The 16,481-nt window shown below is 42.6% G+C and overlaps 1 protein-coding gene across 4 annotated transcripts in view; it reads right to left on the bottom strand.

Annotated features, from left to right (window-relative positions):
• CBLB (Cbl proto-oncogene B) overlaps nucleotides 1-16,481 on the bottom strand; it is a 241,730-nt gene that overhangs the window by 141,011 nt on the left and 84,238 nt on the right. For 3 of the 4 annotated variants that reach the window (XM_040336632.1, XM_040336633.1, XM_040336631.1), the window contains exon 3: nucleotides 7,324-7,470. In XM_040336632.1, coding sequence (XP_040192566.1) covers nucleotides 7,324-7,470 — 147 coding nt within the window. Of the gene's footprint in view, nucleotides 1-4,055; nucleotides 4,142-7,323; nucleotides 7,471-16,481 lie in introns of those variants that run through there. The other variant, XM_040336634.1, reaches the window with a different exon arrangement.

A 16,481-nucleotide genomic window follows, 5' to 3' on the forward strand; every position in this document is an offset into this window, starting at 1 on the left:
ATGGAATCAAGTAGAGAAAATGCCACAGAGTTTCTAACTGCAATAAGGATCCCCTTCCGCTTTTGTGGTGCGGATGTGGTTAAGATGTGAGAAATATGTTTATGATTCAGAGCTGGCAAAGCTGATTCTAGAAAATGTGTTTCTTGCGCACAAATTAAGTCACTCCCTAATTTAAGAGATTCCCTCCAGAGGGGTGCTCTCTTAGCAGGATGGTTGAGCCCTCGCACATTGAACAAAGTCACTTTAAGTACCATGTGGGCAATAGAATAAAAATGCTTATGTTACCTCAATACATCAAAAGCGAGTTGCCAAGCAGATATGTGAGGATTATTGCAGAGCCAGTAATCGGTGTGATATGTTGCCGACCTTCTGAGTCTCTTTTGCAAAAGCCAGAACAAAAACAAAAACAGAAAAAACTGAAAAAAAAAACAGCAAGTAATAAAAACATGGGCGATCCCAACTGGAATCTGAGTGCAAAGGTGTTGCACCACAGTTGTAGAGGGAACATCGTGGGCATAACGTTCCAGCGGACCAGGGAGGATAAACGATAGACATTGTAGGTTGATAGACAGAGGCGATTAAGTTGCACGGCTCTTTTGCTTACGTTTGTGGGAAACCATCTGCCAATCCTCCTGGGTATTAACTTTGGATGGAGGTGAACGGGATGCAGGTTCCTGCTCTGGAAGGATGTCCCAAGAGCGAAGCAGAGCTAGACCCTCATCTAATGATGTCATCACTGAAGTGGTGTTATATGCAACGGTAAGCTTCGTTGGATATCCCCAGCGGTATATTATGTCATGATTCATAAGAGCTTTCGTAATCGGCAGGAGTGATTTCCTCTTCTGCAACGTATACTAAGAAAGGTCTGCATACACTTGAAGACGAGAGAACTGCTCAGAAATCTGGGTTTTCTTACGGAAACTAGCCATAAGCTAGTCTTTGACATGATAAAAATGCACTCTCATTATAACGTCTTTTGGGATGTCATCAGAAAGATAAGGCGGCTTCGGTAAGCGGTGTATTCTATCAATTACCACTTCTGAGGCAGGAATAGATGGTAAAACCGCACGAATCAAGTCGCAGGCATACTGATTTAGATGAGTATTTAGGACAGTCTCAGGAATACCTATAAGCTTTAGGTTGTTCCGCCTTGAGCGGTCCTCAATATCTGCGACTTTAGCTCTGAGGGCTTCCAATTGATCACCCTGCTCATTGTGTGCATCTATCAGGGAGTTATGGGAAGCAGCAAATTCACCCATCTTGTGCTCCATCTTATCCACTCTGCCCCCCAACTTCTGCACTTCAGCTTTAAAGTTAGTGACACATTGCAGCATATCAGCCTGTAATGATGCTCGAAGAGACACCAGCATGTCTTAATATAGATTCAGAGACAAGCTGAGTGGTGGCTGGGAAGAAACTAAACATGTCAGAAAGTTCCCTAGTAGTGTCAGCAGAGTTGCATCCAAGGCTTACCTCTTTGGGAGAAGAGCCAGCCGACAGCCTGGGCTTAGATTTAGCAGGGCTCTGCATGGACAGAGTTGAAGCTGCTGGCGATCTGGGCTGAGAAGCTTTAGAAGCCCCGAGAGATGCAGGGCTTTGTGAGGAGCGAAATGAGATGCTGGACGAGGCTGGCGAGCAGCCGCCGGCGCCATCTTGGCCATGCGTCTGCTCCACAGGGAGGAAGAAGTGAGAGAGCCTCTTTATACCGGTGGGATCTTTTTTTTTTTTGGTCATCTCGGAGGTATCCGCCACCTCTCCCCAAGCTGCAGAGCTGTGTCCCGATCTCCTATGCCGCCTCTAGCCGCGGATTTCCCCGGTCCTCTGGAGGAGCTGCGATCTCAGGCGTCCATCCAGCAGCGCGGTAGCCACGCCCCCCCTATAGAATTTTTTACGTCACCTATGGAGATTGTTTTAAGGGTAAAAGTTTGAGGCCATTCCACGAGGGGGCGCAATTTTGAAGCGTGACATGTTGGGTATCATTTTACTAGGCGTATCTTTCACAATATAAAAAAAATTGGGCTAACTTTTCTGTTGTCTTATTTTTTAATTAAAAAAAAGTTATTTTTTTTAATAAAAAGTGCGCTTGTAAGACCGCTGCGCAAAAACGGTATTGCAATGACTGACATTTTATTCTCTAGGGTTCTATAAAAATATATATATAATGTTTGGGGGTTCTAAGTAATTTTCTAGCAAAAAAAACTGTTTTAAACAGAGTCTGAAAAACAGGCTCGGTCCTTAAGTGGTTAATATGGGCCATCTCAGAAAGGGTTACAGAGACCCCTGAGAAGGGCAACAACTTTGGCTGTCAGTGACTGTCCACACTAACATTGTCATGACCATTGGGGGAAAATGCTGCAGACACCTCATGCATTGTTAGCAAAAGGTCATTCCCTGGGTGAAAAAAAAAAAAAGGGGATTCCCCTGGGTGACGCACCTTGCACCTATGACCTGCCATGGTGTGTGACAGAACTGCTCTCAACACACTGCAAGACAGGAACTCCACTGCAACACCACCTGTGTCTGTCACCGAAGGCAGCAGGGAGATAAGGTCCTCCTCCTCCTCCCTCCCGGACAGAAATTATAAAATTATAGCAGTCGGTACTTTGATCACAAACACATAGGGGACCAAAGCAGCAAACCTGGGCTCCCATTTAATGAGCAACAGCCCCTACTCACAACAGCTATTTATAATTCTGCAATGCCCCAGGAAGATAGGCAATTCATTAGGGACAAGCCCTAGGCAGTAGTCCTTGTCCTCCTGACAGACATAGGTCTTCAGGGACAGGGTTTCACCACAATGGACCTGTGAAGCACCCTGCGGCCCAACACCTTGCACCACGTGCCTAGTGGAGTACCTGCAGTGCAGTGCCTGGAGGGCAGCATCCCTCCTGTTCAGTGCCCCCACAGCAAGAAGCTTGCTATGGGGGCACCCAAGTCAAGTCACAGATCCCTTTGTCTATTCAGACACGGAGCCCATCCCAGCCTCGCCCCCCCCCCCTCTCCCCTGATTGGCTAGCTGACCGACAGCAGCGGGAGCCAATGGCGCTGCTTCTGTGTCTCAGTCAATCAGGAAAAAGTAACCTGGACGGCTGAGATACTTGTGGACATCGTTGGACAGAGGGGGACCTCAGGTAAATGTTAGGGGGGCTGCTGCACACAGAAGGCTTTTATATTAATGCATAGAATGCATGAAGATAAAAAACCTTTTGCCTTTACAACCCATGTACAAACTGATAATGACACGAAAAATTGTCACACGATGGATTATTGGAAGACAAAGGGCACATCATGTACTATTTGTTTCAGACCTTCGAGAAGGCGGTTAAAACATTAGGTGTGAAAAGCAAGAAAAAAATAACCACAACAATGGCTATGAAAAACTTGCTGACGTAAAATAGTTGATAGTAGATGAGTCAACACTGAGAGATTCATCTTTTTAAAGTGTATCAAGTCCAAAAACAAAAAAATACATATATTGCAGCATACCAATCTTTCCATGTGGTAGCTGATTTTGTTTTTTTATGGGTTTTTTTTTTCACCCGGTGTTCTGGCCAGAAACCCACTTCCTTTTTTAACGTGGCTACGCCAAGTCCTCCACTGTATCTTTGGAGAAGCAATAGCCACCCTTGAACAGCAGCATGGTCAACCTGTGCAGAGAGTACTTTTCGGCCAGCCATACACGGTTCAAACCTCAGCCAATTCAGCAGGAACCCACTAAGATTCGAACCATTAATTGGAAGGCTGAATGTACCAAGTTGATCAACTTGGGTACAACCAGCCTGCTGGATTTACTTGTGATTATCGCAAGCGGCTGCTTTAGCCACTAGCTATAATCATGGTCTTCTCCCGGTGGGGATAGCCTCCCCTGCCTGCTCCCATCCCCTCATCTGGAGCAACAATGGCTCGGCAGGAGAGATTCTCCTGTCAGCACTGTCTAAGCTGATGGGGGAAACATGCACATTTGTTTTCTGCAACCTGTGGCTCCAAGAAAGAAATATGCACCGTCTATGGCCAGTCTTAGATGGACTAATAGATGTAATAACAGTCACACTTACTTATAGTCATCTTTGATAATTCATGCTGTCTTTCATGCTCTTAAGCTTTTTTGAGCACAAGCGTTTTTTTTTCACAAATCCTCCTAGATAGTATTTTCTTAACCACTGTATAAAACAAAACAAAAAGCTGGAACAAATGTTTTTGTGTGTTTTGATGCCCTTTTGAGCTCTTTGGGACACTAGCTCCTTTCATAAACACGAGTTTGGTAGGGGTTTTTTTTTCTGCCTGTAGGAGTATATAATTAAAAACACTTGGAAAAAAGTCCCAGTGTATATGGACACATTGGCCAACACGGAGGGGAATTTCTAGGTAGAAAAAAAAGCCATATTATAAAAAGGTATCCTAAAGCGGAGTTCCACGCAAAAGTGAAACTTCTGCTTTAAGCACTCATTGCCCCTTTACATGCCACATTTTTTTTTAGGGGAGGTGGAAGCGGGGGAGGGTACCTAGTTTTCACAGGTACCCAGCTCTCACTTCCGCTCGGCCGCCTAGGTGACTCCTTCTTTCCGCCTCCCTGCAATCTCCTGGGACACGTCACAGGTCCCAAAAGATTGCCTGGCCACTGTCACAGCCGGGTGCCCACACTTGCAATGATGCTTCGGGTGGACCATGGGACAGGTGAGTGTCTGTTTATTAAAAGTCAGCAGTTAAATTTTTTGCAGACGCTGACTTTTAATAAACTTAAAGTGTTTGTTAAACCACTAACTGATCATTATATCATCCCCTCTGTTACATAAAAAGCTGTATCCTAGTGCCTGTGCTTTATAAAAAAAAAAAAAAGTTGATTTCTACTTGTTTTAACAGTGTCTTCCAGTGATCACATGACTCCAGGCTCTCTACTTTTTTTTTTCAACAAACATGTCATACTTACATCCACTGTGCAGTTTGTTTTGGTCTCAATCCACCTCTTCTATGGGGCCCCCAGTGGCGCTATCAGCTCCTCCCTGCATCTGTAAACCCCCTAGGAAAATCGCTCTCCCTGCCGGTCACTGTGCGGGCGCACTCCCGAATGCAGCTTTTGCATCCATTTTTTTATAAATCTCTTTATTATTTTTTTCTCATATACAACATACAAATATACATTTCACATTTCATATTTCCATTAAAATCACAAATATCCACATTTCCTTACATACTTCACATTTGTATCTCCTTCCATTTCCCTCCTTTCTTCCCCTTTCTTCCATTGGTGTAGTTCCATCCCAATTCCTATCCCCCTAGCCTGAGGTTGTTGTCACGTTTTCTATCCAATTTGCCCATATTTTCTTATATTTCTCCCCATTTCCACTATTATAGGCTTTTGCATCCATAGAGACAGAATGCCGGACACGGCCCCGCCCCCCCTGGCACCCGTGTCATTGGATTTGATAGACCGCAGCGGGAGCCAATGGCTGCGCTGCTATCAATCTATCCAATCAAAAGCCGAGACAACAGGCAGAGAGTTAGAGCGCTGGGCAGTGTCAGAATATTTTTTCACCTTAATGCATAGGATGCACCAAGGTGAAAAAAACAGTGTGAGTGTTTACAACCCCTTTAAAGCCTAACTTCACCTAACACTATTTAAGCAGTTACAGCAACAGCCCCCCCCCCCCCCCCTATTAAAACATTTTTAACTACATAAAGTAAAATCTGAAACCATTGTAAGCACTTGTCAGCATTAAATCAGATGTGTAATTGTGTATATTCCTTTACCTGCAAGCTGCTGCTTCTTGTTAAAATCTTCCCTTCAGTGCATTTCAGATTTGTCAGATATTGCCCTGAGTGGCTACTACCTGGTGCTGTGGAATTTACAACCACTGCTGGTAGTCTAATAAGTTTGCTCTACCACCCCCTTTTGCCCTCTGCCATTCAGAGAGCTTGCATTTATATTCTCCAACAATGCATCGCATTCTTTTAATGGGCGGTGAAAGATCCTATCGTTCACAGAACGTGATGCATTGTCAAAGAATAGTAATACAAGTTTAGTGAATGGTAAAAAGGGCAGGTGAGAGGTGCAACTTTTCAGACTAGCAGTGGTGGCCGTTAATTCTAAAGCCTCGTACACACGATCGGATTTTCATCGGACAAATCCGTGGAATTTTGTGCGAAGGGTGTTGGCCGTGAAATTGTATTGCATACAAACGGCAAAACAGTGTTGGCCAACATACACGAAACTACGTGTTTTTTTTCAGCTCTTTGGACAACTTCTGATAATGTTGTCCTATAGTAAGCATTGGTTTGGAGCATGCGTGTTTGTACTTTGGATTTTTTTCCGTTGGACTTGTGTACACACGATCGGATAATCCGACATCACACATTTGTTGTCGGAAAATTTTAAAAACATGCCATCCCATGCGTGTGCCTGGCGGCCGCGATGTCTGCCAGGTACCCACGATCGGCGGTGACAGCAGGGACATGGAGCTCTGTGTGTAAACACAGAGCTCCACGTCCTGTCAGGGAGAGAGGAGACCGATCTGTGTCCCTTGTACATAAGGACACAGCATCGGTCACCTCCCCCAGTCAGTCCCCCTCCCACACACAGTTAGAACACACCCAGGGAATACATTTAACCCCTTCCTCACACCGTAATGTTAACCCCTTCCCTGCCAGTCACATTTATACAGTAATTAGTGCATTTTTATAGCACTAATCGCTGTATAAATGTGAATGGTCCCAAAATTGTGTCAAAAGTGTCCGATATGTCCGTCGCAATATCGCAGGTGTGACAAAAAAAAAAAAAAAAAAAAAAAAAAACGCAGATCGCCGCCATTACTAGTAAAAAATAAAAAATAAATCATAAATCTATCCCCTATTTTGTAGGCGCTGTAACTTTTGCGCAAACCAATCAATATACGCTTATTGCGATTTTTTTAAGCAAAAATATGTAGAAGAATACGTATTGGCCTAAACCGAGGAAAAAATATATATATTAAAAAAAAAAAATTGGGATATTATAACAAAACGTGAAAAATAGTGTTTTTTTTCAAAATTTTCTGTCTTTGTTTATAGCGCAAAAAAAAAAAAAAAAAAACACCACCACCAAAAGAAAGTTCTATTTGTGGGAAAAAAATGATAAAAATATAATTTGAGTACAGTGTTGTATGACCGCGCAATTGTCATTCAAAATGCGTCATCGCTGAAAGCTGAAAATTGGTCTGGGCACGAAGGGGGTTTAAGTGCCCAGTAATGAAGTGGTTAATTACGAATTGGCAGTTTGATCTCAGACACACCATCATCATTATTGAACCTTGATATCTTGAACATTTTTCTTACATTGCTAACACTTACTTTTCTCCAAAGAACTTCCTCCAGAACTCTGCAGCATCTGCTTTTGTTATACGGAAGTTATCCCCCTGAAACTGTCCATTGGGAAAGATTGCTTTAATTTCTGCCAACATGTGGCTAAATATTAAGGACAGCTTTGTAAGGTTTCTCCTGCAAAGAGAGGGAAACAAAATTAAGCATGTGAAAATTCTGGATTCCTTTAGCACCACAATACTCTTTTTGGATCGAAGTTCATCACTCTCTTATATGCTATCTATTCATATATTTTTTAACCACTTCACATGTAATTACCTTAATTTTAACACATTCAAAATTATTTTTGTTAGGTCATTCTTACCCTGCAGTTAAAAAAAAAAAATGTACTGCCTCTTGTGGGTGTAATATGCCCAAAACGTTCTGTATATAGAACAAAATATCTCCTGTAATCACCCCAAACTGTATACAACTATCAGCTATATCATACTTTTTTTGCCAAGCATCCCATCTCAACTGTGTCCTGAGCTTTGTCCAGGGAATGAGCACTCCTGCACACTTTGATGTACATGACAGATGACATACTGTGGAGCTTGGGATCCCACACAAGCACAGGCATTTCAATGGCGTAAACCATTCTGCATTGCACAACGGGGGAATACTTTGCATACTGTGTAACCTGGGCTCTCCACCTCCAGAGGGCATTGCAACTTGAAAGTGGGGTGCTGCATCATTCCTGGGCACTCTTTGGATATATTTTAAATAGATGCCAGGGAATGTCTGAGCAGTCACATGACATTGTATACCCAATGCTTGGCCAGGATCTAAAAGAAGATGGAGAGAACAGTAATGCCAGAGATGTGCTGGAGGGTGGGGGTATGAAGGATAAGCAGTTTTGGGGAGGGATCATGGGGGGCAAAGGTGTGTGGGGGACATTGGTGACAGAGGTATGCTGGGGCCAGGTACGATTGTGGATGGGGATGGAAAGAGGAGCATGCCAAGGAAGGGGGTCTATAGGTGGAGTTATGCTAAAGAGGAGGAACTGGAAGTAGAAATGTGCTTGGGGGGGATTGGAAACCGAGGTGTGCTTAGTGGGAACTGGAGACAGAGAAGTGGTGGGGTAAAGAAGTTTGAAGGGATCAGTGAAAGTGTGTGTGTTGGGGGGGGTACAGAGGTTTGATGGGATCATAGGAAATCATTGGAGATAGAGGTGTACTGGAAACAGATGTCCGGGGGGGGGCATTGACGACAGATCTGTTGGGGAGGGGTGGGGGAAACTGAACCTTTTCACAGCAGCTTTACAAAAGACCCGAAGCTATTAAAGTGTTACTAAATGCACAACAGTAAAATAAGTCTTCTTTTTGTGGGAGGGTGCATGTGATCGACACAGGGCAAATCAACACTGTCCAGATCGAGGGTCAGGGGTCGTGCAGCCTCATAGGTCAGAGGAGAATGAAAACTCCTACAAGCTTTTACCAGTGCTTGGCTAGACACCGATAGAAGCCACAAGATGTCTATACACTGCTGATGAGAGAAGGCATTTAGCAGTTTATATTAAAATATTTTTAATTGATATAAAATAATTGCATGTTCATGTACTATGAAAGGCCAGATATAGGGAATGAAGGGTCCTGGTTTAGTAACACTTTAACCCACACAGAAAAAAATCAGAGACAAGAAGAGGATGTGGGACTCCAACACAGAAGATTTCTCCAAGAACCAGCAGATTGTGATATCCTTCACTACAGGCAAGTCATCACACTAAAGCTGGCTATACAGCAAGAATCAGATGATTTTTGGCCCATGTGTCAACACTGTAGTCGTACAGAAGTCGATCTGCCAGTGGACTTCTGTATAACCGTTCTGTTGGATTATCGTCACTTAATCATTGAAGCCGATTATAGTCTGCTGCTCTAATCAGTGTATATGGATAGTGGGGAAGTTTCCTCACAGTCAGAATGCAAAGGCTCATCAGGACCACCATGAGCCTGGGTTCAGACTATAGCCAACACAGACATCTCATGTGATGTGCACACGCATTGCTGTGCCGATCAATGGGAGATCAGCCATACAGTTGCATCGCTGAACATTGGATTCGCACAAAAAAGGTGCAGGGACTTTTTCTTCACCACACTGGAATCGGATCGCATGGGTTTTCATACCCATGCAATCCGATTCCTGTCCGAATCCACAGTTCGCACTGCAATCTGTGAAACAATCTTTGGGGTGCCATTAACATTGTATTGACACCCACAGCAGAGGGCAGTGTGAACTGCCTGCAGGAGAGATGCAATGAGGGAACTTCCACTGGAATCGCTCTGGTTCTTGCATCGTTATAGTGTGAACACAGGCTGAATGTGTAGATGGGAGAAATTGGGTCAGATTTTTCATTCAACTCACAAAAAAACTTCAGCTTTATCAATATGCTCCTCTCCTAATTAAAGTTAATTTACTTATAGTGGCCATCTGGACACACAAAAATAAATCAAGGACACTTTTTGCTATGTTGGCAACTATGCCATACACAATGCAACTCACAGCATTTTCAAGATAGAAGTGGCAAGTGCAGGAAAATCTGTAGACTTCCTGATATTCAGCACTTCTATAGTGGGTGAATGAGTGGATGTCTGGTCACTCAATTTTCTATACAGATACATAGTATGTTCTAGCAGCTACTCACTACTGTGAGTTTGGAATAATGTATTATTCAGTTATTAATCAAGTTATTTAAATGCTTGGATAAATATATTGATGTGGTTATAACGCAGCCATGCTTACTGAGTACTGACTGTAAACAGAACCACTACTGAATGCCAGTTTTCCCATTACTAGGATACAAGCTGTAAGGTTACCACTGGTGAGCACAGCCAATTTATAATGGTATCAGAGCATATTATTATACAGGATTTACACAGCGCCAACAGTTTGAGCAGCACTTTACAATACAAGGACAGACAGTACAGTTACAATACAACACAGGAGAATCAGAGGGTCCTGCTCATAAGAGCTTACAATCTAGGCATAGTTTCAAAACATACCTTCAGAGAAATATCGGATGTAACCAAAAAATACTTTGTGGCGACTCTTTTTTTTTAAATACAATGGAAATGTGAAAATACTAGAGCAATGAAAAGCCTTACATTAGGCAGGTAATACAATCCGATTGCAGCGGATGCTTTTCTACAGCAGGCAGCAAACTGACAACATTGACTGGAAACCACAATACTATTTGGTGAATAGACATCCACAGCTGGGAATAAGCTTTTCTGTTATGCACAACAAAACTCAAAACAAAACCAACACTTCTACCAATTTTGATGACGTACACATACCACTTCCTGACATTGTACACATTTGAAACAACATCCAGATCCCACCATCGTCAACTGACGTTTCCTCTGCATTACCAATATTCATTGTGCATGGATTTGCTGCATTTTTCACTTAAATCGAAGCCCAATATTAACCACCACATTTACTTATTAACTGCCTAGTAATGACATCATTTTGTGGCCTTTTGCGGACATGTGTACCCTTCATCTCAGGAACTGTTTGACCGCCTTTGCAAGAAATATTCTCCCCGAATTATCAAGTATTTATGTTCATACACAATACAAATGAAACCATACACAATTTATCTGGTAAAGTCCACATCACAGGCCAGAAATCAGCAGTGGATTAGGTCACTAACTATTGCTTCTGCTAGTTCACCAACTTATCATGAAAAGCAAACACACTTGTGCCACATACACACGCTTTGAATTTCTGACAACAAATGTTCGATGGGAGCTTGTTGTCGGAAATTCCGACCACGTGTATGTCGTCAGACATTTGCTGTAGGAATTGGAACTGGTTCTCAAATTTTCCGACAAAATCCGTTCTTGTAAATTCCATGCTCTGAATCAAGTGCGAGACCAAAGCGCTCGGTCTGGTAAAACTAGTGTTTGTAATGGAGATAGCACATTCGTCACGCTGTAACGGACTGAAAAGCACCAGGCTGAAAAGCGCGATTCGTCTCTCACCAAACTTCTACTAACACGAGATTAGCAGAAGGAGCCCAAAGGGTGGCGCAATTGGTATTGTACGTGCCTTTTATAGTGCCGTCGTACGTGACCGTGTTCATGGCGATCGGAATTTCCAAGAACATTTGTGCGACCGTGTGTATGCAAGATAAGTTTGAGCCAACATCCATCGGTTTTGTTGTCGGAATATCCGATCGTCTGTACGCGGCATTAGGAAGAGAATAGTTTGTATTTAAAAGTTTGAATTGTCCCCAGAATAAGGCAGCCCATAGATGACTCCATTTCCGCATTTTAAGCTCCCAATACCGTTACAGGTGTTCTTATTTTAGAGACACTTTGCCGTGTGCTAGTGCCATTCTGACAAAGGTCTGATATTTCCAGATAATGTGTCAAATATTGCCAATGGGTATCCCCCCTCTTAAAAACACACACACACACACACACACACACTCTCATACATTTCTACTGAGCAATCACAATGAGGGGTAGTCTCACTGGTCATTAGGAATGTGCAAGAAGAGGCAGGCAAGCTCTGAGGCTAGAAGGAAATACAAAATTCCGCATTGGTAAAAAGGCTTAAAATCTGCTGGCACCTTTATGTATCTGTATTTTATACCTTCAACCGTGTGGATTTTTTTCCCCCAAACAAAATCTCTTAAAAATAAAAGCACAACATTTTGTAAAAAAGGTACAAGTGTTATTTTACACATAAATATATATATATATATATATTTTTTTAATAATTGTAAAGCTAGAATTCTTCAGAATTTCCTATATTCATGGGAAAGTCATTTTCGTGCTGTAGGCAAAAAAATATCTGTTACATAACTAAGACGACCTGAGTCATGAGAAATTTGCAAAATGTCAAATGTAATACTCAAACTTGATGTATTAGACTGCGGTTATATTCAAAAACTTGTAAATAATGGGCATCATTAAGATGGAATCACATGCGTGGCAGTTAATTCTAAAGAGCATTGTGGATGACCTAATAGAGCTTTAAGTTTACCCACCCTGCATGCAAAATCTGAAATAATGTATGATAGCGGCAAGAAAAATCTGTATAAGACTGGCAGGGAAATTCAACTACATTTGGAATTAATATCTGTACCAGTCAATGACACCAGAAGAAACCAGTCGAGTGCAACTTTAAATGAGTTAACAATATTTATTACAGAACGTCTTGGCTCTCCAACTTCTCTCTCAGGTTACTTTCACACACACACACACACACACACACACACACACACGTAAATCACATTTAAAATTGAACCTGTGGCCAAGCTACGGACATTAAAGTGTGTACATATTCTTAAAAAGCAGTAAATTAACCTTAAAACAGACCCACACTTCTGTAGTTGCAGACACTGTGGTGAAATGCATCCACAAAGGTCAAACCAGGTCACAGAAGATGGTCAGAGTGGGTTTATCAGCCCTGTATTCTGTCCCAAAGCACCTGTATTGTGTTTATATTAGAATCCGGGAAGGCCACAAAGTCACTGCTGGAATAGGGGGACAGGGCGAGTTGAGCTATTGAGAAACCAACTGGAGCAGGGTTCAGTTCTTGTGTTGTAAACTAGATGAAATGCTTTACATTGCCTTCAGCAAGGGCAAAAAGGTTCACTTTAAAAATGTCCTTAAAATTTTACAAAAAAAAATAAAAAGATGGAAATGTAATCTTATACTGAGGCTTAAAGGGATTGTAAAGGTAAATGTTTTTTCACCTTAATGCACCCTATGCATTAAGGTGAAAAAAAGATCCGAAATACCTGTTTTCCTTACCTGAACCCTCGAAAGTCCTGTGCTCGCCCCCGTCATCCTCCTCGTTTGAGTCTGGCCGTTGATTGGCTGCACTGGATGGATTGAAAGCAGCGCAGCCATAGGCTCGCGCTGATGTCAATCACATCCAATGATGCGGCATGCCGGGGGCAGGGCCGAGTGATACAGTGAGCAGCAATAGCCATCGGCTGTATCACGGGAGCGCACCCGCAATAACTCAAAACCATGCAAGCTCGCCACCCAGGGACCCCAGAAGACCAGTTACGGGGACACTCTGTGCAAAAAGAGATTCACAGTGGAGACAAGTATAACATGTTTATTTTAAAAAAAAATATTTAAACTTTACAACCACTTTAATGTACAGGCAACTTTCTTACAACCTCTCCTGAACGATTTAACTTGACAGATCGTAACCTACGTTTAAAACGTCCGTTTTGCCACATTTGCATGCAGTGTTTTTTTAGAATTGTTTCTAAGCCAAAAACACAAAAAAACGCCTGTAAGCGCAACACGGCTAAACGCGAGTTACCGCAATTAGCTGCATTTTAGAAGCGTTTGGCGCTTGAAATGTCTTTAAACTCAGCTTCAGGGCACATTTTTTTGCATTCCAAAAAAAAGACTCTAAACTCAACTGCCTAGAAAACGACGCTGTGTACATGTACAGATAAGATAATAGAGGAGAGTTCAGGAGCAGTTGGAAAAAATGCCCAACTGCTCCTAATTGTCAGTTTACCAGCAGCAGTGTACGAGGCCTAACTTAGTTTGCCGCCCTGTTTGCTCACAAGAGCAAGTCATAAATGAGCCCTGTGTAAATGCCATGTCGGTCTTAGTCATAGATTACACATGGCTAAAGTACCTCCCCACCAACTATTCAGTGTTGCAGGGACAAAACTGGGACATATCATTTGATGGCGGGACTGTATAAATGCGGATATATTCCTTTTGTGATAAGGTGTTAAAGATGCTCTATCAATTTTTTTGTACTGTCCTGTTCCTTATGGGACAAAGTACATGTAATACTTGGTCCCATGTTGCTAGGTGCTAACGAACACTTGCAATGAGGCCCAAACTGAATTCCCCTCCTTCTGCCACAGCTGATCTAACATCTAAAAAGGAGACACCCAATTCAACAGCAGCTTGTCTTGGCTTTGAGCAGGCCTACACCCCCCCCCCTGCATTCCTCTTACCGTTGCTTTTCTCTGGAAAGAGCCAAGATAAGCTTTCCATATAAAGCAGCCATCTCCTTCCTAGCTGTTGTCTGATCAGCTGTGAAAGCAGGGGTGGTGTGCAGTTCAGAGCTCATAGCTATGGTTGGAAAGCACCTAGCAACATGCGACAAAGTACCGTACTAATGTGCTTTATGCCATATAAAAAGTAAAATGCTAGATCTTCTATATAAAATATAAATAGGATGAAAGCATGACAGGTGTGGGACTGGGCAGGGTATGGAGTAAACCGGTTACATAGACCGTATGGTTGAAAGGACCGATGACTTGTCTTAATGCACTGTGGGGATGATTAACTAAAACTGGAGTACACAAAATCTGGTGCAGGTGGTCATGGTTGGTAGCTAATGTGGTTCTAACCTCAAGCATCCAGTAAATTAATCTTTGTGGGCCTTAGTAATGCATGTGCATTGCAGCACACAGAGAAAAGTGTCCGTAGCATCATACAGACTTTAATGCTGCAGCATCCATTCCTCTGAATGGCTCTCCAACGCAGAAGACAGATAACAGGTTCTCTGTCACAGGAGATATGAAACAATAAATAAAGGGTACATTGAGCAGCCAGAATGGTTCAATACAAGCTTATACGAGTAAATGAAGACAAAATTAAAGTATTTTCAGACGCTTTAATCTTTAAGTAGTGTGCAAAAAGAAAAGCTTTCAGATTTTCTATACATGTATATTTTTGATCCTTTAGCAACAAGGGTGTTCTTAATACACACTGATTTCTTAGATGGTAGCAATTATATTAAGAGGTGTTTCAAATAAAAAAAATTATTATTAGGTCCTGCAGATTTATTCTATGGATGCTTTTTTAAGTCACTGTAATTGCATTTTAATTGAAAGAGAAGGTGGTGTACACATTGTGATAAAAAAAAAAAAAACACAAACACACACACACACACCTTCCAATTTTAGATTTAAAAGCAGCAGTAATTTCAAACTCGATCAAGCCATAAAACCTCAGTAAAATAAAAAGGCATCGCAGGTTTACAGAATTATTCAAATAAAAATAAAGGCAATTCATTTGTACAATAAAATGTATTGATTCCTCCCACATTTATCATTAATAAAGCCCTATCAAATTTTGTATAGTTGTTGCTTTTTTTAATTCAGCCCATAATGGACAGTGAAAGGGACAACCTTGTTGTTTGGTATGGACATCATAGGCATTAACTGCAAGCACTTTCACGAAAAGATCTATAGAATGATCAGAGGTGGTAAGAGATGTAAAAAGATTTCTTATAGCATGGAGAACTATGGATTTGTTCTTTTAGGGCAAAAGCTATAGCCTTGCATGCAATATGAGCCCTAGTCAGGGGTGGATCTGGGGGGGGGGGGAGCCACAGGGCAATTGCCCCACCGAGAAATTAGTGGCAGGTAGGTGGATCATTTAGGGAGGCTATGGGTGAGTCAGCAGATCAGTTAGCAGGCCGGCGGGTGGATCATTCAGCGTGTTGAAGCGGCCAAACAGGCCAGTCGGCAGGTGAGCGGGTGGGGGCAGAGAGATAACATCTCTCACCGCAGCCCTGCATCACTGCTCTCCTGCCCTCTGCAGCCACGGGCAGAAGAGAGATTACATCATCTCTCTGCTGCCTGCCTTCAATCTGGGAAACAGCAAGTGAGAATCTGCACCGTATAGCAGGCAAGTGGCACAGCAAGTGAGAATCTGCATCTGGTGGCAAGTGACAATCCACAATGTGTGGCAGAGGACGTGGCCAGTGACAATCCGCACCTTGTATCAGGCAAGTTATAATCGGCAACATATGGCAGGTGGCGTGGCAAGTGACAATCCGCAACTTGTGGCAGGTGACGTGGAAAATGACAATCCGCACCTTGTGGTAGGCAAGTGACACAGCAAGTGACAATCCACAACTTGTAGCAGGTGAAGTGGCACGTGACAAGCCGCACCTTGTGGCAGGTGACGTAGCATGCGACAATCTGCATCTGGTGGCAGGTAACGTGGCGCAGCTTGTTGCAGACAAGTGACACAGTAAATGACAATCAGCAACTTGTGGCAGGTGACATGGAAAGGGACAACCTGAATCTGGTGGCAAGCGACGGGGCAAGTAACCTACTCAGGGCTCCCACTGATTCTGCATTAGGGCACGTTGAACCATTTTATTTTATATTCCAATGCAATAATATAAATAATGTGCTT

The sequence above is a fragment of the Rana temporaria genome, chromosome 2 (assembly GCF_905171775.1).
Source record: "Rana temporaria chromosome 2, aRanTem1.1, whole genome shotgun sequence".
NCBI lineage: Eukaryota > Metazoa > Chordata > Amphibia > Anura > Ranidae > Rana > Rana temporaria.